General features: G+C 38.2%; 1 protein-coding gene across 1 annotated transcript; it reads right to left on the reverse strand.

Moving 5' to 3' along the window:
• Positions 1-8,266: 8,266 nt before the first annotated feature.
• IZUMO3 (IZUMO family member 3) lies at positions 8,267-10,713 on the reverse strand. The gene is given in 8 exon segments (XM_060013483.1): positions 8,267-8,313; positions 8,316-8,398; positions 8,750-8,840; positions 9,265-9,345; positions 9,798-9,815; positions 10,032-10,121; positions 10,270-10,344; positions 10,482-10,713. Coding segments are annotated over 8 exon segments (717 nt in total).
• Positions 10,714-23,991: the final 13,278 nt, after the last annotated feature.

Here is a 23,991-nt window from a genome sequence, read left to right on the forward strand (position 1 = left end):
TTAGAAGGTTTGAGGTTTCTTCAGATCTGGTCCAATTGGCAGTAAGACAGGCTGGTGGGGCAAAGCCAACCCAGCTCCCCTGAGGTGTAAGTGGAGCTGCTGAGAACTTCCCATAGATGCCCTTGAGCTAGGTTTCACACTAGGAACCTGTGCACTTGATTTGGGAACTTGGTACTTACTCTAACTCTGACTTACGCTGCATGGAATGTGTTAGCTCTAAACAATGTTGAGGTAGCCCTTATTCCATGGCACTGTCGGTCATCCAGCTGCAAGGGATTTTAAAGATGAACTGAGGCTTCAGTGGACAATATGACAAAGTATATGTGGGAGTGTTAAGAATACCTAGGGTATACTTGATTCCAAATAACAGCGTTCATCAATGCTCTCATTTACATATTTATATTTTCATTTAACTACTATTTATTTTTTAGTACCGGGTATTGCAATGATCTCTGTGGACAAACAGACATGATTTCTGACCTCTTGGAATCAGGCATTAATTCATAGTTATATGAAATCCCTTGATTAAGTGACATTTAAGCTGATGCAGTTTTGTGGTATATTGCTAGATGTTGGGAATATGAAGACAAGCATAGCATAGTCACTGTCCCTATAATAACAGTCCTCAGTGAAAAGTGCTTTATAGAAGCAAATGAATTGTAATGGATCCTGAAGATTGTGGGTGATTAATGCTGTCTGACCATCTCAGGAAAGGCTTTATGAGATGACTTTAGATGTGGGTTTTGAAGGCTGAGGAAGACTACCAGGCAATCAAGAAAGCATAGCAAGTAATGGCTAGGAGGAAGAAAAGGCCAAGTATGTTTGGCAAACCCTAAGTAGAGAAGGAGGCCTAGGAAGGCATTTGGCCAAAGGTGAGATTACATAGTGTAGAATGGTAAAATTTAAGCAATGTAAAATGTTGTATGAAAGAGTTTACACTTCACTTTTAGGAGTGGAGGAGCCATTGGAGTACTTTACTTAGGAGTTAGAAATCAATTTGTGTTTTTAGACTGATCATTCTGAGTGCAAAAGGAAGGATGGCTTTGGCTTCTGGAGAGGCTGGGCTCAGGGAGGCTGATTAGAAGGCCACTGCAATCAGCCCTGAGACAGGAGAGAAGGACTTCAACTGCTGCAGTAGCCATGGAGATTTAAGAGATATTTAGGAGTGAAAATCAATGCTAATTGAAGAGACTGGCTAGGATAGATGAAGGAGAGAGAGGATTCCAGAATACATTGAGACTTCTACCTTCTGGGTAATTTATGGTATCCATGGAGCCAGTGCTAGCTAGTGGGCTTTGAATCCTGGCTCCACCACTTACCAAGTAACCACTTGGAAGAAGTTACTTAAACTTGCTGAGCTTCATCTATACAAAAATAATTTAAAATAATTTTGTGGAATCTATGGGAAGATAAATATGAAAATGCTCAGTAAAGTGCCTTATCTGTAATCTACATTCAACATATATTTTCTTCATATATGAGGACTGAAAGACACTCTGGATAAGGATGAATTGTATAAAATCAGAAATGGTTCAAGATAATGAGTTCAGTTTTAGGCATGCCGAGTTTAAAATTGGTATTTTATGTCTAGATGGATATATCCAGTATGTATTCAGAAACAGAGGTGGAGGAATTGGGGTGTGCAAATAAAAGTCTAAGAATTTGGAAATACAATTAATAGGTGATAGTTAAAACCTGCTGAGTGGATGAGATTCCACCAGCTATGGAGTAGCTAGCAGAAAAAATTTGAAGTCTGTTCTCTGGTGTTCAATTTCTAAGTAAGTAGGCAGAGGAGGAAGAGCCCCCCCAAAAGCAGCTAAAACATGGTGTAAAAATTCGAACAAAACCTTGAAAATAACAAAACCTGCCAAGTGCAAGAGGGGTACTTTAAGAAGGAAACCATTAGCACTCTGATAAGTCTTAGAACTGACAAGTAACTTGAGGAATAAAGAGAACCCTTTGAATGTAACAACTAAGAGATCAGTGACAACCTTAGAGCAATTTCCAATTGGTGGTGAGGAGCAGAATGCAGATTGTGGTGAATTGAGAGGAGAACAGGAATGAAGAAATAGTCATGAGATATAGAGTGCTTTTTAAAGAAGTTTGGCAGGGAGGTCTGGGGTGGTAGTTCGAAGTGGATAAAGGATGAAGAAGGGCTTCCCTGGTGGCACAGTGGTTGAGAATCTGCCTGCCAATGCAGGGGACATGGGTTCGAGCCCTGGTCTGGGAGGATCCCACATGCCGTGGAGCAACTGGGCCCGTGAGCCACAATCACTGAGCCTGCGCGTCTGGAGCCTGTGCTCCGCAACAAGAGAGGCCGCGATAGTGAGAGGACCGTGCACCGCGATGAAGAGTGGCCCCTGCTTGCCACAGCTGGAGAAAGCCCTCGCACAGAAATGAAGACCCAACACAGCCATAAATAAATAAATTAAATAAATTAAAAGGATGAAGAAAAGAGGCTTTAACTTATAGTAATGGACACTAAGAGTAAAGACCTAGTATTGAGGAAGAGAAAGGAGACAAATGATGGGAGATAAATAATGAAGGAATGTTCTAGAAGAGGCTGGTCAGGAAGTATAAATCATAAAGCATTTGCCTTAGGTGGAAGAAGGTACAACCTCCTTTTGAGTCAGGATGTAGGGGAATGAAGTTAGAAAGACTATTAATAATTGGAAATTAAGAAGCTTCCAGTATTAAACCAGCTGTTGTTTTATCTTGTTAGTTAGCTTTTATTTTTTATGTTCTAATAATTTATGTTTTGAGCACCTTAATTAGATTGACTAGCACCTTCTAATGTTACCTCTAGATAAAATAAATTATTAAATTTTTATTCAGTAAAAGCTAAGTGGAACCTCATCTCTGACCTCTTTTTCCTGAAGAAAAAAAAAAAACCTTAGAAAATACTGATTCTTAATAAAGTAACCGCAAGAATGATGGGGGGGGGTCAGAAATTGCACCAACTATGCCAGGTTCACAGACTCAGAGAAATATGTTCCCCTAATGATTGATTTGTATATCCTAGGGAAATGCTAGAAATAAACTCATGCAGGGTTGACATCGGGACATTGGAGTATATGTTAGTTCTTAAAATATAATTGTTCCAGTAATAAAATGATTTGTATTGTTTCACTAAGCTATAAATGAGGTTTGGGTTGAGGATTTGCTTGTTGGAAAGGTGTTTTTACATATCTTTTTTTTTTAAATATTAACTGTTAGCTCAAGCTTAAATTAGGATTGTAAGCAATTAATTTTGTATTTGACATTTGAAAATATAAGTACCACATGACCTTTCCTAGTAGATGAACATATAGTTTAATTAGGTAATCTTCATGTTACTGTACTGTAAACACATAGAAACACAAAACAACCAGCTCCTCCTCATGTTGGTGATTCTAGAAATGATAACGATCAGACTCTGGATTTATATTATAAAGCAATTGCAGTAAATTGTGCAGATGGAAGGGTCACAAATTTGAAACACATAGTCAAAGCTGATGGGAGTTCAGCCCAAAGGCAGCCCAAAGGCAGCATCTCAAATAAAGGTTTTCCAAGGAGTAAGACTATACAAAACAGGTTGGATTTTTAGGTGTCTTAATATTGTAAGTATCTTAATATTATAGATATCTTAATAACATAATATTTCTGGCTGTTCCTCTCTGCCCACTTAGAATTATATTTTAATTTTACTATCATATGGGCATCTTTAGTATCCTATCCTTGATCTTCATCACTTCTTCTCTACCTTTTCACCTGGATGATCTTCTTAGTCATATTTTCAGGTTCACTATTCTGTTCAAGTGGTGTTTTGAAATAGGTTTCATTAGCTTTGATCTTCTTGCTATATATTCATATATGTAAATTCAAACACTGAATGGATGTCTGTTTTTGAAACCCAAAAAAATTGATACTTAGTATTTTCAAAACTGAAATTGGGCTCTTTCCATCAAAACCACCTGTTCTCCTGTATTCCTTGCTTTAGTGAAGGAAACAAGCAAGCACCATGTGCTTAAGGTGGGAAGAAATCATAGTTTCACCATTCAGGTAAAAATCAAAGTCAGCATGTTGTGTCTCATTTCAGATTTTTCCTTAAGCATGGCATTTGTTCTCAGTAGTGCTCATACCATTTTTAAATTTCTTTAAAGAACATTGGCAACGTGGGTTATTTTTTCTTCCTACGTCAGTATTGGTAATTTGTACTTTTAATAAAAATATCCTTTCATCCAAGTTTTAAATGTTATAGTTGTTTAAAAGAGTCTCTTAAGATAAAAATAAATTCTGTCTATAGTTTTGATCCTTTTATTTCTACCTTTTTAATGTATCTTTAAAATTTTTTGTTCTGTGTGGATGAAGACTTTTATTAGCATCTGGTGTTATCTCTTTATTTTCTGCTTTGCATTTCATTAAGATACAATCTAATTTTCCCTCTTTGTACATGTTTTGAGTTTACTTTGTTCTTTTCCTAGCTACTTAAAATGTCCTATTCAATATTATTTTACTTTTTAATCTTTATGATATATGATGAATAGAAGGTTATAGTCTCAAATGCGTATAATTAGCTACTCTTCACAACACTTGATAGGTAATGTTTTGTGATTGTTATTTTTATGTGTTCAACTTGACTGGGCTAAGGGAAGCCCAGAGAGCTGGCAAAATATTGGTTCTGGGTTTGCCTGTAAGGGTAATTTTGGAAGAGATTAACATTTGAATTAGTAGACTGAGTAAAAAATATCTGCCCTCACCAGTGTGCGTGGGCATCATCCAATCCATTGAGGGCCCCGATAGAACAAAAAGGTGGAGGAAAAGCACATATTCTCTCCCTCGGTCTTTCTCCTTCTCTCGCCATGGGATCTCCTGGTTCTTGGGCTTTCCGACTCTAGGACTCATACCAGGTAGATCCCCCTGATTCTCAGGCCTTCAGACTCTAAGTGAATTATATCACTGGCTTTCCTGGTTCTCCAACTTGCAGGCTGCATATGATGCAATATTTTAGTCTCCATAATGATGTGAGCCAATTCCTGTAATAAATCTCCTCTTACATATCTATCTATATCTTATTAGTTCTGTTCCTCTGAGGAACCCAGACTAATACAGATTTTGGAGTTGAGAGTAGTTCTAGAGGAATATAATTTTAAGGACGAGTTTTCAGAATTGGTTTTGGGCTTTTTGAATTGGCTCTCTAGTCCTATTACATTTAAAGTTGCTGATGATTTACTGCCAGTAGTAAAGAGAGCACTGACAGTCCTCAGCATGAACTGTTTATAGAGTTATGTAAAACATCTCCACTGGATACTCCTAATCAACGACTTATAAGAAGCAAGTTAGGTGATTCTGTATATGATACTTTCCATCATTTTTCGAAAACTAAGTAATGTGATGATGTTGATTGGTTGCTCCTCTTTTTCTGGACAAAATGCTAAAAGGATGAGCTCCAGGATTCAAATTCTCAGCTCAAACCCCGTATATGTGACCTATGAGCTCCTAGGTGTGCTCTGAGGAAGAGCCTTATCTCCTATAGCTCCTATAGTTGAAATTGCTGGAAATAAAACACAGGACTTTATCCTGCTATTGGCTGAATTACAATTCAAGTAGAATCCCAGCCTTGTAAGGTGTCTATTGTTAAAGTGAGGGCATTGATTAGGAAAGAATGGGATCCTGTAAGTTGGGATGGGGGTATGTGGGCAGACTCTGATGAAGCACATGTAATAATTTTCACTTCAGATATTCCAGTTCTGAACACTATCTCTTACACATGGGAGAATCAATAAGTAGATATTTATTGCACAGATGGTTATTGCAGCATTATTTATACTGACTAAAAAAAGCTAATGAAGAGAATACCCAAAATAGAGGAATGTTAAAATAATTATGGTACGATGCTATTGTGTGCAACTGCCAAAAAGAGTGAATAGATGTTGATACCAGTTAGCTTAATTTCCACAAAGTATTTAAGTGTGAAATCAACATGCATTAGTGTGCATAATTTTTAATAGCAAAAAAATTACATGTGTAAATGTATTTGTATGTATGTATGTGTATCTGTTTACTTATAACCATTTAGGTTTGGATAAAATAATGAAATACATATCCTTGTCAACCTAGGTTTTCTAGAAGAGAGTGATGAGAATGAAATACAAGAGGAGTGGGGAGGGGACAATAAGCCAATATGACAAGAAATTTAAAAGGCTGCACTAAAGCAAACAAAGAGACACAAAAACACACAAAATCTAGCAAGTATGTTATCGTATTTGTATAATTATCTATAATGAAAAATAAGTATAAAAACCATAATTTATAAAGACCATGAAAGGAGTTAGTCTCAAGAATTATTTGGTAAGGTGAGCCTTAAATCGTTGGAAAATGATAGGTGCCAACAACACGATTATTTTTAACATGAAGTTCAAATTTAGCAACTGAGAGATATTAACGTTCAGGTCCTCCTCAAGTATATTCTGATTCATTCAATATTTCATTAATATAGCAGCAACAACAAACAAGTACTCAAAGATCTACAGTGGGTGAAAGATTTGCAAACACTTCTACCCACCACTGAAGCAGGACCTATTCTCCTACTGCTAAACTGTGGTGTTTTTCTTTTGAAATAAGCTTCCAGAATAAAAGGACACAAAATAGAGTGGAAAAGTTCATGTATTTTAGGGTTAGCCAGGCCTCAGTTTTATTCCAGGCTTTGCCACCACTGTCTGTAATCAAGTTGATGTTGACAATAAACCCACACTTATTATCTTTCCATTAATCTGTCTTTCATAACTGCATGTCTATAGCTGTGAGTTCCAGTCAGATGGTGTGAGTAAGCACAGGTTAGCCACAAGGGGAGTTTATCATAGCCTAGATTAGTCGCTGTGGACCTCGAGTTAGATATTTTCCCGTTTCCTCATCCGTAACGTGGAGGTAAATAACAATATTACTCAAAAGATTATTGTAAGGGCTTCCCTGGTGCAGTGGTTGGGAGTCCGCCTGCCGATGCAGGGGACACGGGTTCGTGCCCCGGTCCGGGAGGATCCCACATGCCGCGGAGCGGCTGGGCCCGTGACCCATGGCCGCTGAGCCTGTGCTTCGCAACGGGAGAGGCCACAGTGAGAGGCCCGCGTACCACAAAAGAAAGAAAGAAAGAAAAAAAAGATTATTGCAAGAGTTCAATTAGATAGTAGATGTAAAGCGCTGGTTAGGGTAGTATACACATTAAAAAGTGTTCAATAAGGACAACTAGACTAAGAGTAATATCTAATTCAGTCATAGACCATAGATTTAGGGAAAAATGACTGGGACAAATCTCAACTCAGGACTAATATTTTGGACTTTGTGTGTGTGCATGTGTGTGTGTATGTGTGTGTCATATCATGATGAAGATTGAGTGTTATGAATTGCCAAGGAATTTTCCACATTGAACCTAATAAATATGGAAACGTAGATAAATATAGAAACGTGGAAATAAAAGCAAACTTAGAAATTTAAAAATTTTCCTGATTAAAGACATTAATGAGTTTCCAACCATGAATTCTTTTTTTTAGGGTGATTACAAGGAACTTTATTCTTATTTATAATAAGTTGAACATTGATTTACATCATAGAAAAAGACAGGTTTAGGAAAAAGATAGTGTTCTGTTCTGCAAGTATAAATTTTCCATCTATGTCATCATTATCCTAAATGTAGTCTACACTATTAAGAAATTGATTCCACTTCTCTTATTTTGCCTTTTTTTTTAAACAGAAGAACCAAAACCATACTTTAAAGTTTGTTGGTAATAGTTATACACATTAAGATGTGGAAATATTGTATTTAGTATACACTTCAAAATGCCATTTTATTGATAACTACTTTTGAAAAAATATGTTTGATTTCTTAATAAGTGGACCAATCAATGGAATGATTTTAGAGTAAACTTCTTGAATAAAAATAAAACTTTTTTCCAAGCTGATAGGATGCTTAGACTGATAGGATGAGAAAAAAAGCTGAGTCTTTATTACGTTTTCCGTAGAATCTTAGACAACCATGCATTCTTTACTATCATGCAGCGTATCATCTTTTATGTGCATTGTAGCATACCAGCATTACTTTCTGTACGACTTCCAGTAAATCATTTGCTTCCATTGCTTCAGGTTATCAGAAAGGGTCTTTACTAGAGAAACTCTTAAGTTCAGTTTTAGAATACTCTGACTTTATGACTGCAAAAGAGCTTAATTCCCGGTTTTCTACTCTGAGTCAACACGTAAGAGAATTATGAAAGACCTTCTGGCTGTGTCTCTGTATTTATTTTCTGCCTCCAAAATCTTTCTCCTTCTCATCCATTATCCCTATTCTTCAAGTTTCTTCTCCAAGTATTTCTTTAATGACCTTCGTATTGCCTTCATTTTCCTCCGATGAGAGATGCAAAAATGGAATCTAGACTAGAGAAATAAGATAATCTCAACTTCAGTACTAGTAGCCCAACTCTTAAAAAAAATTGTAACAATTGTTTTTTCCTCCTTTTTTGAATTCCTCTACAAAAGTTTTTCTCATACTTCATTGTACCTCCTCCATTTCCTATGTTCTCATACTTCATTGTACCTCCTCCATTTCCTATGTTCCAACTTTTATCCCATCAAACTTTATCTCATTCCTGTTAGTATGAGATCCCAGATTTTGAAATGACTTCTTTCCCATTATTTCCATTGGAAGGAAGGGGAAGATTGGGCAGTCTCTTTGCCAAAGAAATGCTTGATCCAGTGTTCGTTTGGAGGGAGGAAAACTCACAGTAACAAAGCACCTCCCAATATTACACCTTCTGCTAGTAATATCAGAAATAGTGTGATCTCTTGATTCTCAGCCTTCTTTGGATCATCTTCTGAAAGAAGAAAGGGCAAAAAAGAAAGTGAATTTTGGAGAAGGAAATTAGTAACTTGAGAACTTTATCCATAAGAAGACTCTTTTTAACCTTAAAAATTGCCCTGTTCACCACTTACATCACTGTTCCCTGGTTATTCTGATCTTTATTAATTGCTTAGACTCCTAGGCTCTACAAAACTTTTTCTCTTACTGCCCCTAGCCTAATTTCTCCACCTTTAGTACAGCTTTTTCATTTCTAAGCTCTTCAGTTATCCAGTGCCTGGTAATTCATACTGGTACAAATTTTGTCCAGCATCTTAGCTCTTATTTGTGGCATTAGCATGACCTACAGAGAAGGTGATCAACAAATATTTGTGGAGTAAATCAATGAAGAACTCCTTGATCCCTGGCCTTTCAAAATGCCACACTGCAATCTTTGTTACCTGCACAATATTCTCCTTTGAAGCACCAAGTGGTGATGCGAAGACAGGTCCAACAATCCAGGATAGGACCTTCAGTCACGACTGAGAGAAGAAAGATAGTTGGAAGGGGGCCATGGCATGGAGTTTCCTTAGCTCAGACACCAAGTATGGATTAGATCTCAGGCATTTCCATTGGTTACATTGCTGTGACTTTCTTCTTCCCCTAGCAGTCAATTTTATTGATGGGTCAAAACCCTAAATAATTTAAGTCAGATCTCTGGGAAGAAGTAGGAAAATGATGGCTCAGCTTATATTGGTGCTTTGGGTTATAAACTCTACTATAGAAGGCCTCTTAGCACCTCTAAAATCTCTGGGGTGTCTGAGATTTTATAAAATATTTTTTGTTGTCAGAGATCGTTGACATTCCCCCTAGTAGCCAATAGCTCTAGGAATTGCATTCTCAATGTGACAAGTAGAAGAGATAGGGTCATCTAGAGCACAGGAGATGGGAAAATATGGCTGAAACCTCAAGGCATCACATATACTGTACATACCACAATCTTCAGAACAAGGTAAAAGAGAATCAGAAAGATCTAATGAGCTTAGAATCAACTTAGTGTTTGCCATAGTTATCCCCAAGTCATCTTTATTTGGTTACCCATTAAGTTCCAGCCACCCCTCCACCCATTCTAAATTATTCTAATGTGAAATCACATTCCTACTCTCACCCCTCATTTCCTATTCCTTTCACATAATTTCAGTGTTGTTAGATAGACATCTTATATTACCAACTTCAGAGAAGTTCTTTAATAGTTCTTTCAGTTTGGATTCCAGGTTTTGGCGGACATCGAGAAGCTTGACTTGAAGGATAAGGGCACCTAAAGGGGGGTGGAAGGGACATCAGAAAATAGGGGTGGCCTATCCCTTCATAATTTAATCCTAATTGTTTTGCCTTGTTTTCCCCAGTGAATTTTTCTCATACTTTCTTGGGCAGTACAGTCTCTTAACACTGAAACAGTACCTCACCTTTCCATGTTTCATTGCTCAGTTTATAAAGTTCATTCTTCAGCCATGTTCTCAAATTGACATCCTTTTGAACAGCTAGAGAGGAAGGGTGAAGGAACATGTGGAAGAATAATTACATTTATGGAGGAAATTATGTGGGCCCAGGTGCTCTCTTCCCTACCTCCCTTCTCCCTTTAACCCCCCAAACTCTCAGGGACTCGAGCTTTGCTCACCCAACACCCGAAGCATCTTGTCACTGTGGGAGACCTTGAAGCTTAAACGGATCATCTTCTTAATCTGCCGTTCAAGCAGATGAGTTCAGCCAGGGACTTCTGAGGGTACCAGCTTTACCAGCAAGGACTTAATATCCTTGATGAATTTGGGGTCACATTCCAAACAGCCTTTGACCCCGTGGAAGGCTGCCAGGGACAGGGGCAGGAGCAAGAGCAGCCGCAGGTCCCCCATTTCCTTGCCCCGACCACCCTTGCCTCAAGATCAGGTTGTCCTGGCAACTAGTTCACCAAGTTCCCTTTCCTTCAAAACTCCAGGAATGAGAGCCTTGTCCTGGATAGTCTGACTCCACCTTCCCCTCGGTTTCCATCCCACTTCTAGGCAATCTCATTTCTCTAAGGATCTTCAGTTTTCTGACTTATCCTTCATTACAGAGAGAGGGAACTGCCAGCTGGGGAGCAGATACCTGAGTTCTGAGTGTGGAACACAGAGAGAGAGAGAGAAGTCTTGTGCTCACACAAGCAGAGTTCCGTGCATGGAGATATCTCAGAAAAGTCTTTAACTCTGTCTTACTGTGTTCTTAGTAAATTCTCACACTCCTGATCACTGAAGTAGTATCTCAATAGCAGTGGATGTTGGAAGAGATCTCTTAGGACTTTAGATTGCTTAGCCCAAGCTCTGCTTTTATAGAAGAGGTAAGAAAAACTTGGAATATTGAGCTTCTTGGGGTCCCAGTCCCTGATGGTAGCAGTATTGTTGAAAATTAGCAATGGGGGTCTGCATATAATTGATAATCATTGATAATAATGATTTTGATACAATTGATAATTCCTCAGAAATTTAGGCTACCTTTGTTTGTAGGAATATTTCTCCAGCTATGCTCTGTAACCTTTTTATATATCATTCTTCTTTTAGAGAATCTGGAGCCAGGAGACTAGAAACAACAGTTGAGGAATACATAGTGATGAGTGAAACTCCAGTAATGTTCAGGGTTCTTTAACAGGCACCTCTTGAAAGTGCTGATGACACACTTTGTGTAACATATAAGAAAATAACTACAGTTATCATGGGCTGTGTTCTCAGGACACCTCCATGGAATGTGGACAAATAAACATGTTTTTCCTTCAGTTTAAGGCTCTTTGAATAAGAATTTTCTTTGTTATATGAAGAAATTAAGGCTGCTTTGCAGACTTTCCAGAGTACTAGTTACCTCTTTTATAATATATTGCATGTATGGCTGCGACCCCCTGGAAACTAGGAAACCCTGGGATCTTCAAAGGTTGATGGTAGATTTTAGATGTAAGGTATGGGAGAGTCCTGGAGTAGAAGGTTGTGAGGGAAGTTAAAAGAACTACCACTAATTATATGCCTTCCATGTGCCTGATTTTGTCTTAAAAGCACTGTAGATGGAATGTCCCAAGTCCTCATGGATGGCACAGCAATACTTGGAGACATTATTTCCATTTTATAGATAAGAAACTGAGGCTTAAAATAATTCATTGGTTAGGGATCTGGATTCAAACTCATGTCTGTTTAACTCTAAACTCTATATACTTTATCTACTGCCTCAATATTTTCTGGGATAAAACAGAAAACAATCTCTTGGAATTTGATAAATTAGAAGATGGTGGGGGGGGGAGGGAGTATAATTCAAATCCTTTGATGTTCCACTCTGGTTTTATGTTCCCTTGGCTAGATGATCTCATCTTTAGATGACCCCCAAAGGATTTTCACAGGCTGAGGTCTGAAGGTATGTGTGGTAATGGTATTAAAGTAACTCCGGAAACCAAAGTTGGAGACTAAGAGGGTTAAGAAACTTGGCAGGCAGGTGGCCAAGTATGAGGAAAGACTATTCTTCAAGAGAAAACACATGTTATAGATGAGATATTTTCCAGTTAACAATACGTGCCTTTACTTTTGGATTAGACAGCTTAAAGGGAACACTTTATCATACTACGGAATAATTCTACCTCATTCCATGGCACATTTTCTTGACCTTGACCTAGTGACCCATCTACCATTTTTGTTCTTGCTTTACCCTCCCAGCTTAATTTGCAATCCAAGATTTTTAGGATGAGAGAAAAAATAATTTGACTTTTGTATAGTCTTGGGAAGACTGGAAATAAACCATTTCCTAAACAGACAGGTAGAGCTTGAAATTGAAAGGTGCATGTAAAAGGGGAAACAGTGGAGGAACTATCATTTTCATGGAGTAAACAGTAGACAGAAAACAACAATGTGTGCTAAGGTAGAGAAAGAGATACACACAGAGGTCTGGGGAAGACAGAATAGCACTAAGTGTGGAGGAATTTTTTTAGAGAGGCTGGGTCCAGGAGACTAGAAACAATTAATGAATATATGGTTATGAGTGAGATCCAGTAATGTTCAGGAGCCTTTAGGGGAAGCATCCTGAAATTACTGATGATGGTGTATATAACATGTAAGAAAATAACCACAGTTAACATGGGCTAGTTCTTTGGATTTCGTATATGAAAAGTACTTTAGCTTTGGAAAAGAAGAGCTGTCTGGAAATTGATTAATAGTATAATGATCACATTACCTAATTAAAATAATAGTACTTGTGTCAGGGAGGCAAAAGGCTAACACCCAAATCCTAGAGTGGTTATTGCTAGTGTTTGGTTTGGATCGGCATCAAGGGGATATGATTTATGGTCAGAGTGAATCTGTAGAATAGCTACCTGAGCTCCGTATTTGCCTCAAATAGTATAAAAGATACATAACAGCACATGCATTCGTAATATTGTACCAAATATATATTTGCTTGTTTGTTGTTCTTACAGAGATAAGGTATTCATGGGCAGCGTTGTGTATTTTTTGTTGTTGTTGTTGTACAGCACTATCAATTAGAGAGTCCCTCTTTTAAGGGCTAGAACCAGATGTGTTGTAACATTTGGCCTTTGTTACAAGTCATATAATGCACTGAAGTTTAAAATCTGAAGAACAAGTTTCATAAAGAAGAGCAAGAAGCTTCTCACGGTAATTTGCCCACGTTCCATGGTGGATCCCAGATCCATATAAAAAATAAAGATAATGAATCTCTGTCCCTAAAGCTTCTTACATCATCTTTTCTCCTGGGTTATCTGTCCCAGCTGAGCCCTGCTGCATTGCTTTTCTTATCGCTTCACTTGATTATCTACAAGTTTGTCAAATGATCCGGATATTTCTTATAGTCAGGTGATATTAACTTCTTTCCTGATTGTAAACTGAGACTAGGAAGCCATTATTTGATATTTGGCTATGTTATAAATTATCTTTCTAGGCCGTATAATAATCATAGGTTTAAATATTTAAATAATTACTATGTGCCAGATATTTCACATGTAAAATAATTTCAATATTTTCTGTATTCCTGTTCATTTACATTCCATTGTCATTAAGCCAATCTCTCCATATTCTACTCATCTTTTAGGAAAAGTCATAAGGTTTGAGCCTGGAAAACTTTGAAGAAATCTCTACCTGATAGGAAATCAAACTAAAAGAAAGTTGATCCAATCAGTAGGGATTGTGGGAAGAATGAGGGGGAGAGAAGTAAAGGAAGCAGAAGATGTGTGTCACAACCTCTTCTCTCTGGGAAGGTCCCAGGAGGGAAGATATATTAGGTTAAAGGAAATAACGAGGGGAGAGAAGCTTTTGCCTTGCATCCTTTAGTGGCTCTGAAAACTACACCATTACCCACACACAGATAATAGTACCTAAGGAAAAGCCTGTAGGACTGGATAATAGAAGACACTCCTGAGACAGTGCCAGTTCCCACATGGCATGGAAAAACGAATATGTTCCCACTGGCTGCTAGGCAAGGATGTGCAAGTGAACTCAGGATCTGACTGGGGAACTTGCCAGTGTGTATCATTAAAGCTTTAGGTAAAGGGTCCTTTGTCTGAGATCTGGATAGCAAACCACACAGGCCAAGAAAGGAAAAGGAGTCTGCAGCAATCCCCAGGGCCTCAATGGGACCAAATTGTTAGGAAAGGCCACTAGACCACAAGGAAAGAGAGAACAGATTCGAAGTGTTCCACTTGCAGAGTTTCTCAGCAAACACTGCAAGAATAGTGAGAGGTAGGGTGGTACCAACTTTACCTTAAAGATACCAACACATTGTCAAAGAATGAAGCAGATATCCTCAAAGTTAAAAAAAAAAAAAGTGCTGTCATGCCAGGGAACACACATCAGTGAAGAAATTCACTGCAAAGTTCACTGAGGAAGAAAACTCAGGGGTTTTAAATACTAGAAAGAGAGTTCATTTTTAACATACTTGGTAAGATGGATTGAGTCCATAGTTAGGTAAAACAAGCTTGATTTTTCAGTGATTAGGAAGATATTTTAATTAGGCCCAAGAAAGGTCTAGCATCCCAGAGTTTCTCAGTGTTCATGGTTTCTTATCAGTTTCAGGAGGTTGAGCTAGCTAGGGTGGAAAATATAACAGTTTTATATCTCCTAAGTAGGTGCTGTTATAAATGGACAACTTTCCTCAACATGCTATGCACCCATGGGCCCCCGTCAACCATGGGGGTGGTTCATGAATTAACATAGGACCCCCACCTCCACATTCTTAGGTTCCGTTTTACATAGAAGCAGGGAAAGGGGGAAATATGAAAAAATGATTCCTCCAAAGGAAATTTAGTTAGCTTAAGAAAATGTTCAAATTTTGGGGTGGGATCAAATTTATCGTATTGTTCTAATATTTCTTTTTTTTCCTCTCCCCAGTGAGGTAAGAAGTAAGGTTTCCAGAGAAAGTTCAGACCAACTGTAGACTATGAAGAGGCTATGTATCCTTTGTATATCAGAGAGTAGTGTAAATAGGTGAGCTTGCAACATAAATGCCACAGTATTTAGTACTCACCACAAGTGTGCATTACTCTTTCCTTTACATAAAATATGAGCCTGATGTTCAGAGACGCTAAGGGAAGTGTTGAAGGTCACACACCTAGTAAGGGAAAAATTTGGGGTTGTAACAGACATTTGTCTGCCTTCAAAGTCCATGTGTTTCCAAAATACCAAAATGTCCCTTGAACAGAGTTAATTCAAGGTAAAAATCATCACCGCCTCTAATTAGCAAGAAGAGAGACCCTCAGGAAATTATTTTTGTGAGAAAAGAAAAATTATTTCTCATTTTAAACAATAAATGAAGTCTGTAATCCCAATAATCTTTTAATATTTCTTCTCACATCCAATTCTTTTTCTTCCTTTTAAGTTACTTGTATAGAGAATATGAAGAACATTTATGTTCAACTGTAGTTTCTTTGCCTGTCAATTGCAGTACTCAATTTTCTTTAATATTGTATATAAAAGGCATAGGTTTTAATCTAGTTTACCTTAAGTAAATACTAGGCAAATGTAGTACTACTCCTTTTCTCCCTTCAAATGAAATTAAAATACAATAATATAAACAGCTATAAGAACACAATATCCAATAACAAGAAGTAACATCGTTGAATGCATAATCTGTGTCAAATAGTGTATATTCTTTACATGCATGATTTTATAAAATCCTCATGCTAAGAGATTAGTACTATCAGCCCCACTTAGAGATGGGAGAACTGAGAGGGAGTAAAGTACTTTGCACTAGAGCACAGAGCTCTGAGGTGGCATAGCTTGCATTCTTTTCTTTTATCTGTTTCACTTAAGTTTATTCACCTATTATTGCATGTGTGACAGTAAAGAGCCACTTTTCCTTTCTACAAAAGAACAGTTACATAGAAAGCCATTTACACCTAAGGTCCTGATTTTATAGGCTAAGGATATACAGTAGTTCATATTCCTTTTGGTTCTGTTTCCAAACCATAGTCTGAAATCGTCCACTTCTTTCCTTCTCAGATTCCACCACCACAGTGCAAACCACTATCGCCTCTTACCTGGAGAGTATTACAATATCCTCTCCTAACTGGCCTCCCAGTCTCACTTCTTGCCCCACATGTCCATTCTTCCCACAGCAACCAGAGTGGGCTTATAAAAATGTAAATCAAGTCATTCCCATCTTCTGTTTCTGTAACTTTCCACTGCACTGAGAACAAACAAGCTGGCCTTCAGGGCCTTCTATGATACGATGTGGCACATGTCCAGATGGCTGTGTCCATCTTGGGCCACTCTCCCTCACATCTCTTAGGCTCCAGGCTGGCCTCCTCTCACGGCTGAGCACTCGCTATTCCATAAGCCAGGAGCTCTGTTATCTCACATCCCCATGGCTGGCTTCTGCTCATCCTTTAGACTCCAGCTAAGTGTCACCTCCTCAGAACGTCCTCTCTGACTACCCTTTCTACAAATACCTCTGCCTTCCCTCATTCCAATTCTGCTATTTTCTTTTTTTAAGTATAGTTGATGTACAATATTATATAAATTACAGGTCTGCAATATAGTGATTCATAATTTTGAAAGGTTATACTCCATTTATAGTTATTATAAAATATTGTCTATATACCCTGTGTTGTATAGTGTATCCTTGTAGCTCACTTTATACAAAATAGTTTCTACTTCTTAATCCCCTACCCCTGTATTGCCCCTCCCCCATTCCCTCTCCCCACTGGTAATGACCAGCTTATTCTCTGTATCTATGAGTTTGCTTCTTTTTTGTGTTATTCAGTAGTTTGTTGTGTCTTTTGGATTCCACATGTAAGTGATATCATACAGTATTTGTCTTTGTCTAAATTATTTCACTTAGCATAACATCCTCGAAGTCCATGTTGTCTCTAATGGCAAAATTTCATTTTTTATGGCTCAGTAATATTCCATTGTATATATATGTACCACATCTTTATTCATTCATCTGTTGATGGGCACTTAGGTTGCTTCCATATCTTGGCTATTGTAAATAATGCTACTATGAACATTGGTGTGCGTGTATCTTTTCGAATTAGTGTTTTTGATTTTTTCAGGTATATACCCAGGAGTAGAATTGCAGGGTCATATGGTAGTTCTATTTTTAGTTTTATTGAGAAACCTCCATACTGTTTTTCACAGTGGCTTCACCAATTTACATTCCCACCAACAGAGTACAAGGGTTCCCTTTCCTACACATCCTCTCTAATATTTATTTGTGGTCTTTTTGATGATAGCCATTCTGACAGGTGTGAGGTGATATCTCATTGTGGTTTTGATTTTCATTTCCTTGATGATTAGCAGTGTTGAGCATCTTTTCATATGCCTGTTGGCCATATGCATGTCCTCTTTAGGAAAATGTCCTTTCAGGTCTTCTGCCTATATTTCAATCAGGTTGTTTGTTTCTTTGATGTTGAGTTGTATGACCTGTTTATATATATATTGGATATTAACTCATTATAGATCATATCATTTGCAAACATTTTCTCCCATTCAATAGGTTTTTTCATTTTGTCAGTGGTTTCCATTGCTGTGCAAAAGCTTTTAAGTTTAATTAGGTCCTATTTGTTTATTTTGCTTTTATTTCCTTTGCTTTAGGAGACAGATACAGAAAAATATTGCTACGATTTATGTCAAAAAGTGTTCTGCCTATGTTTTCTTCTACGAATTTTATGGTTTATGGTCTTAGATTTAGGTCTTTAATCTATTTTGAGTTTATTTTTGTGTATGGTGTGAGAAAATGTTCTAATTTTATTCTTTGACATGCAGCTGTCCAATTTTCTCAGTACCACTTATTGATGGGGCTATCTTTTCTCCATTGTATAGTCTTGCCTCCATTATTGTAGATTACTTGAAGATAAGTGTGTGCATTGTTCCATGTACACTTGAAAAGAATGTGTATTCTGTGGCTTTCAGGCAGAATGCTCTCTATATATGAATTAAGTCCCTCTGGTCTAATATGTCATTTAAGGCCAGTGTTTCCATATTGATTTTCTGTCTGGATGATCTGTCCATTGATGTAAGGGGGTGTTAAAGTCCCCCATTATTATTGTGTTGCTGCCAATTTCTCCTTTTATGTCTGTCAATATTTACATTATATACAGTAAGTCCACTACATATAAACCTTCAAGTTGTGAACTTTCAAAGATGTGAACGTGTGTTCCATCAACATCAGGAGTGAGCGAAATTGCAGCTTGCCCTTCATCTCCTAGTGCTGAAGATCCTTCAGCTCTACCATGTCCCACCTCCTCTCCCTTCTCCAGTCAGTAACCCTTCTTGCCTGTTCACTTGATGACAGCCCTTGTATGCCTGCTCTTTTGCTGTACTACTGTACTACTGCACTTTTCAAGGTACTGTACTGTAAGATTAAAAATTGTTTTCTTCTCGTGTGTGGTTTTTTTAATGTATTATTTGTGTGAAGAGTATTATAAACCTATTACAGTACAGTGCTATATAGCCAATTGTCTTAGTTGGATACCTAGGCTAACTTTGTTGGACTTATGAACAAATTTGACTTATGAACACGCTCTTGGAATGGAACTCATTCGTATGTAGGGACTTACTGTAGTTAGTTGCTCTTGTATTGGGTGCATATATATTAACAATTGTTATATCTTCTTCTTGGATTGATCCCTTGATCATTATGTATTGTCCTTCTTTCACTCTTTTAAGTCTTTATTTTAATATTTATTTTATTTGATGTAAGTATTGCTACTCCAACTTTCTTTTGATTTCCATTTGCATGGAATACATTTTTCCATCCCCTCACTTTCAGTCTGTTTATGTCTTTAGATCTGAAGTGAGTCTCTTGTAGGCAGTGTATATATGGGTCTTGTTCTTGTATCCATTTAGCCACTCTTTCCCTTTCTTCTCTTGTTCTCTTTCCTTGTGATTTGATGACTATCCTTAGTGTTATGTTTTTCTTTTTTGTGAGTATATGTATTATAGATTTTGGTTTGTGGTTACCATGAGGTTTTTATATAGCAATCTTGCTATATATATGATTGTTTTAAGTTGCTGATCTCCTAATTTCAAATGCATTTTAAAAACCCTCCATTTGTACTATCCTCCTCTCATGATTGCTGTTTTTTCTATCATATCTTATGCCTAATTGTTTTGTGTATCCCTTAACTGCTTATTGTGGATATAGATGATTTTACTACTTTTGTCTTTAAACTTTCTATTAGTTTTGTGTGTAGATGATTTCCTACTTTAACTGTATGTTTGCCTTTACCTATGAGTGTATTCATTTCATAATTTTCTTGTTCTTGTTGTGACCTTTTCTTTTTCATCTTGAGAAATTCCTTTAACATTTGTTTTAAAGCTGGTTTGGTAGTGATGAACTGTTTTAGCTTTTGCTTTTCTGTAAAGCTTTTCATCTGTCCATCAGAATGAATGAGAACCTTGCTGAGTAGGGTATTCTTGGTTGCAGGTTTTTCCCTTTCATCATTTTAAATATATAGTGCCAGTCCCTTCTGGCCTGCAGGATTTCTGCTGAAAAACCAGCTGATAGCCTTATGGGAGTTCCCTAGTATTTGTTGCTTTTCCATTGCTGCTTTGAATAGTTTATCTTTAATTTTCATTTTAATTACAATGTGTCTTGGTGTGTTCCTCTTTGGGTTAATCCTGTATAGGACTCTCTGTGCTTCCTGGACTTGGGGTGACTGTTTCCTTTCCCAGACTAGGGATGTTTTTAGCTTTTATGTCTTCAAATATGTTCTCAGGCCCTTTCTCTCTCTCTTCTGGCTTCTGGGACCCCTGTAAAAGTGAATATTAGTGTGCTTGATGTTGTCCCAGAGGTCTCTTAAACTGTCTTCATTTCTTTTCTTTTTTTTTTTTACTCTGTTCAGCTTCAGTGATTTCCACTACTCTGCCTTTTACCTCATTGATCATTTGTATCATTTACCCTACTCTTTATTTCTTATAGTGTATTTTTCCTTCTATTTAGTGTATTCTTTATCTCTGCTTGGTTCTTTATATTTTCTGATTCTTTATTAAAAACTTCTAACTTCTTGCTCTGTGCATATATTCTTCTCCCAAGTTCTTTGATTATCTTAACAATCATTACCCTGAACTTCTTCTCAGATAGATTGTCTGTCTACACTTCACTTAGTTGTTCTTTGGGGTTTTATCATGTTCCTTCATCTGGAACATGTTTCTCTGCTGCCTCATTTTGTCTAAGTCGTTTTGTATTTTTCTGTATTTGGTAGGTTAGTTGCATTTCCCAACCTTGGAAAGGTGGTTTTCTCTAGGAGTCATCCTATGCATCCCTGAAGTGGACTCCCGTCTGGTCACCAGAGCTATATGCTCTAGGGGTTCTACTAATGAGGGATGTATGGGTCCTTCCGTTGTAGTGAATTGGCTATGTGGACAGCCTGGTAGGCTTGATTGGCTCCTAGTCTGGTTGGTTGCCAGACCCTGCCATGTGTGGAGGCTGTTGGCTGCTGTTTGGTAGGGCCTGGTTATGAGGCGGCTGAAGCGGAACCGCATGGAGCCTTGGGGCTAGTGCTGGCTCACTGGTGGGCAGAGTCAGGGTCCAGTGTGCCTGCTCACTGGTGGATGAAGCCAGGTCTTGGGATTAACGCCAGACTACTGGCAGGCAGAGCTGGGTCCTGCAGTCTGGCTTCCAGGCCCAGGAATCACAAAGCTGGTGTCAGATGATCGCTGGTGTGGAGGGGGTGTTTCCTGATGCAGTTGGGTACAGGGTCCTGGGTGTCCCAAAGCTTGTGTCGGCCATGCTTGGTCCCAGTTCATCCCAGGGCAGGGTCTGACCTGCTGTGGGCCGGCTGATTCTGCAGGCTGGGATATCTTAGTTTTTGTGGATCTGGTGTCTGCCCCCTGGTGGGTGAATCTGCTCCAGAGGCTAGAGGAGGCTTCCTGGAGGATAGGACCAGTGCCTGTCTGCTGGTGTGTGGCACCAGGTCCTGTCCTGTGGTGAGCAGGACTGTGTCTAGAGGCATGTCTAGAGGTGGCTCTGGGCTCAGGAAGTTTTTAGGTGGCCTGTCTGGTGGTGGTTGGGGCTGTGTCCCTGTCTAGGTAATTGCTTGGCCTGAGGCCTACTACCACTGGTTCCTACAGGCTGTTGGGTAGGGCCAGATCTTGGTGCTAAAAAGCTAGAGGGAGAATTCCACAATGGCGCCTGCCTGCATCAGTGTCCATGCTGTAGAAGAATCTCCCATGAATGGCTGCCACCAGTGTCTGTCTCCAGGATAAGCCATAGCTACCCCCCACCTCTCTGGGGGACGCTCCAAGACCAGCAGGCAGGTCTGGACCAGGCTCCTGTCAAATTACTGCTTTTGTCCTGGGTCTTGGAAGCTGTGAGAGACTTTGTGTGCTCCCTTTAAGAGTGAAGTCTTTATTTCCCCCAGTCCTTTGGAACTCCTAAAACAAACCCCCACTGGCCTTCGAAGCCAAGTGCTTTGGAGGCTTGTCTTCCCGGTGTAGGACCCCTGGGCTAGGGAACTGGACATGGGGCTCAGAACTCTCACTCCTGTGGGAGAACCTCTACAACATAATTATTCTTTAGTTTGTGAGTCACCCATCCGGGAGTATGGGACTTGATTATATTATGAGTCCGCCCCTCCTACCCATCTCGTGTGGTTCCTTCTTTATGTCTTAAGTTGTATAAGATCTTTTCTGTTAGGTTTCAGACTTTTTTTGTTGATGGTTGTTCTGCAGATAGTTGTGATTTTGGTGTGCTTATGAGAGGAGGTGAGCTCAGGGCATTTCTACTCTGCCATCTTGACCCTGGCCCTAGAGCTTGCATTCTTAACCCCATTTGAATGATTCTCTATTTATATTCTTTTAGTAACTAAACTCCCTCTTACCCTTTATTAGTCAATTTTTTTTTAAAGTCCCCTACTCCTGTGCCTAATGAATCATCATGTTTCTGAAAAACTGACACTTAGTGGGTGAGGCATTGTGGCCTAACATATGGCATTGCACTCAGTTCTAATTCTGGTCCTTGTAGAAACAGATTTCTCTTCAAAGTATAGAGTCAAGGGGGAAACTCTTAGTTGAATTTACCTATGTGGTCACTACCCTTTAACAATTAATCTTATTGTTGATGATTCCTTTGCATTAAACTCCCTTTCATTAATATAAAAATTACATTTGGACCTTTCTCTGTTTGCAGAGTTTTATTTGTTATCTTGTCTTGAAATGATTGAGTTTCCTCTTAATTTTTTCTAATATGCTACGTAAATATTTTCCGCTTAAATACACCCTCATTTCAGTACTACAGCTGTATTGGGTTATTGATCCATTCACCAGGAATTTAATAAATTCTGTTATATCTTGCAGGGTCTTCTGAAAAAGGGTCTGACGAAAATTTACTATATACCTATTTACTACCTAATGACCTAAGAGGAAGCTGAATGGGTCAACCCTGAGGCAGGAAGGTTTCAATTCAATGAAAGAAAGAGCACTTGGTGAAAGCATTACTGACTTTAACTATTGGAATGAGCTACTAAGGAAGGTGTGGAATCTCCTTTCCTAGAGGAGATTAGCGTTCACCTCTGTCAGTGTTGGCACTCTTGCCTAGGGATTTGGGCTTAATCGAATGGGTTCCTCCTAGCTGACACAGCTGCTATCATATACAGAGAATGATAACTTGAAAAGTATATTTCATATTAATTTTTCCTTAAATTTAGTACAAGTTTAACAGCAGATATGTGTTCAATTTCTTTTTCAAAGAATGGTAATTATGGTATTATGTACAGTGAATGGGAAAACAGTTTGTCAAGTTCCATATTCTGTAAATTATTATTTTTTGGCATAAATATATTCACCAAGAGGGATTCTAGAAACCAACCCAAATTGGTTTTTAACTGGTAAGGGAAATAGTTTAGAGAAATATAAAATGTTTTTCAGTTGCAGCTATTTGAGAATTTTACCATTTCATTTTCTTTCCCTGGTGCAGTAAGAGAAGATCTTGACAAAATGTGCATTGACCACTTTTCATTTATGCCAGGTTTAGCTCTATGTCTGAAGGGCATATGTGATAAATTGGTCATATATTATCTCATTTACAGTCTGAGTTTTATGAGCTCCTGTAAAAACAATTACCATATATACATTTTACAATAAATGGGCAAAGTGGCTGCAAACAATATGGAAAAGTCAATAATTAATTTCAGATTTCCAAATGTAGCAGAGATGCTGGAGCTTTCTCTTCTTTTCAAAAGAGATGGTTTCTTTGTTAGGAATATGCAAGCATGTTAATTCATTACTCTGTGGTTTCTCTTTTTCCAAAGCTTGTCGAATGCCTAATTTATGTGCAAGGCTGAAAGCTGTTTAAACGGATAATATGCCTCCTTCATGAGAAATACCACCGCTTTATGCTCCATTAAATGCAGACGTTGACTCTAAGATACATACCAATTATTTCTTTCCAGAAACAGCAGCATAGTTTTTTTTCAACACAGGACAACAGATTATTGCAGGCTGCTATTAATCTCTACATAGTCCACAGAATACACAGGACACTAGGGAGAAAACAATTGAGTAGCTATTTTAACATTTGCAAAAGTACTATATGGAGAAAAAATAAAAGGAAGATGCTTCTCTGTTTGCTGCCCATAACATATTTCAATTCTCCTCAGAAAGATAAAAAAAGACACTTAAATTAATCAATAATGACCTGCTGTTGTTGAAGCAGTGCCTGTGGATGAGCACAGA

Source organism: Delphinus delphis, chromosome 6 (assembly GCF_949987515.2).
Source record: "Delphinus delphis chromosome 6, mDelDel1.2, whole genome shotgun sequence".
Classification (NCBI taxonomy): domain Eukaryota; kingdom Metazoa; phylum Chordata; class Mammalia; order Artiodactyla; family Delphinidae; genus Delphinus; species Delphinus delphis.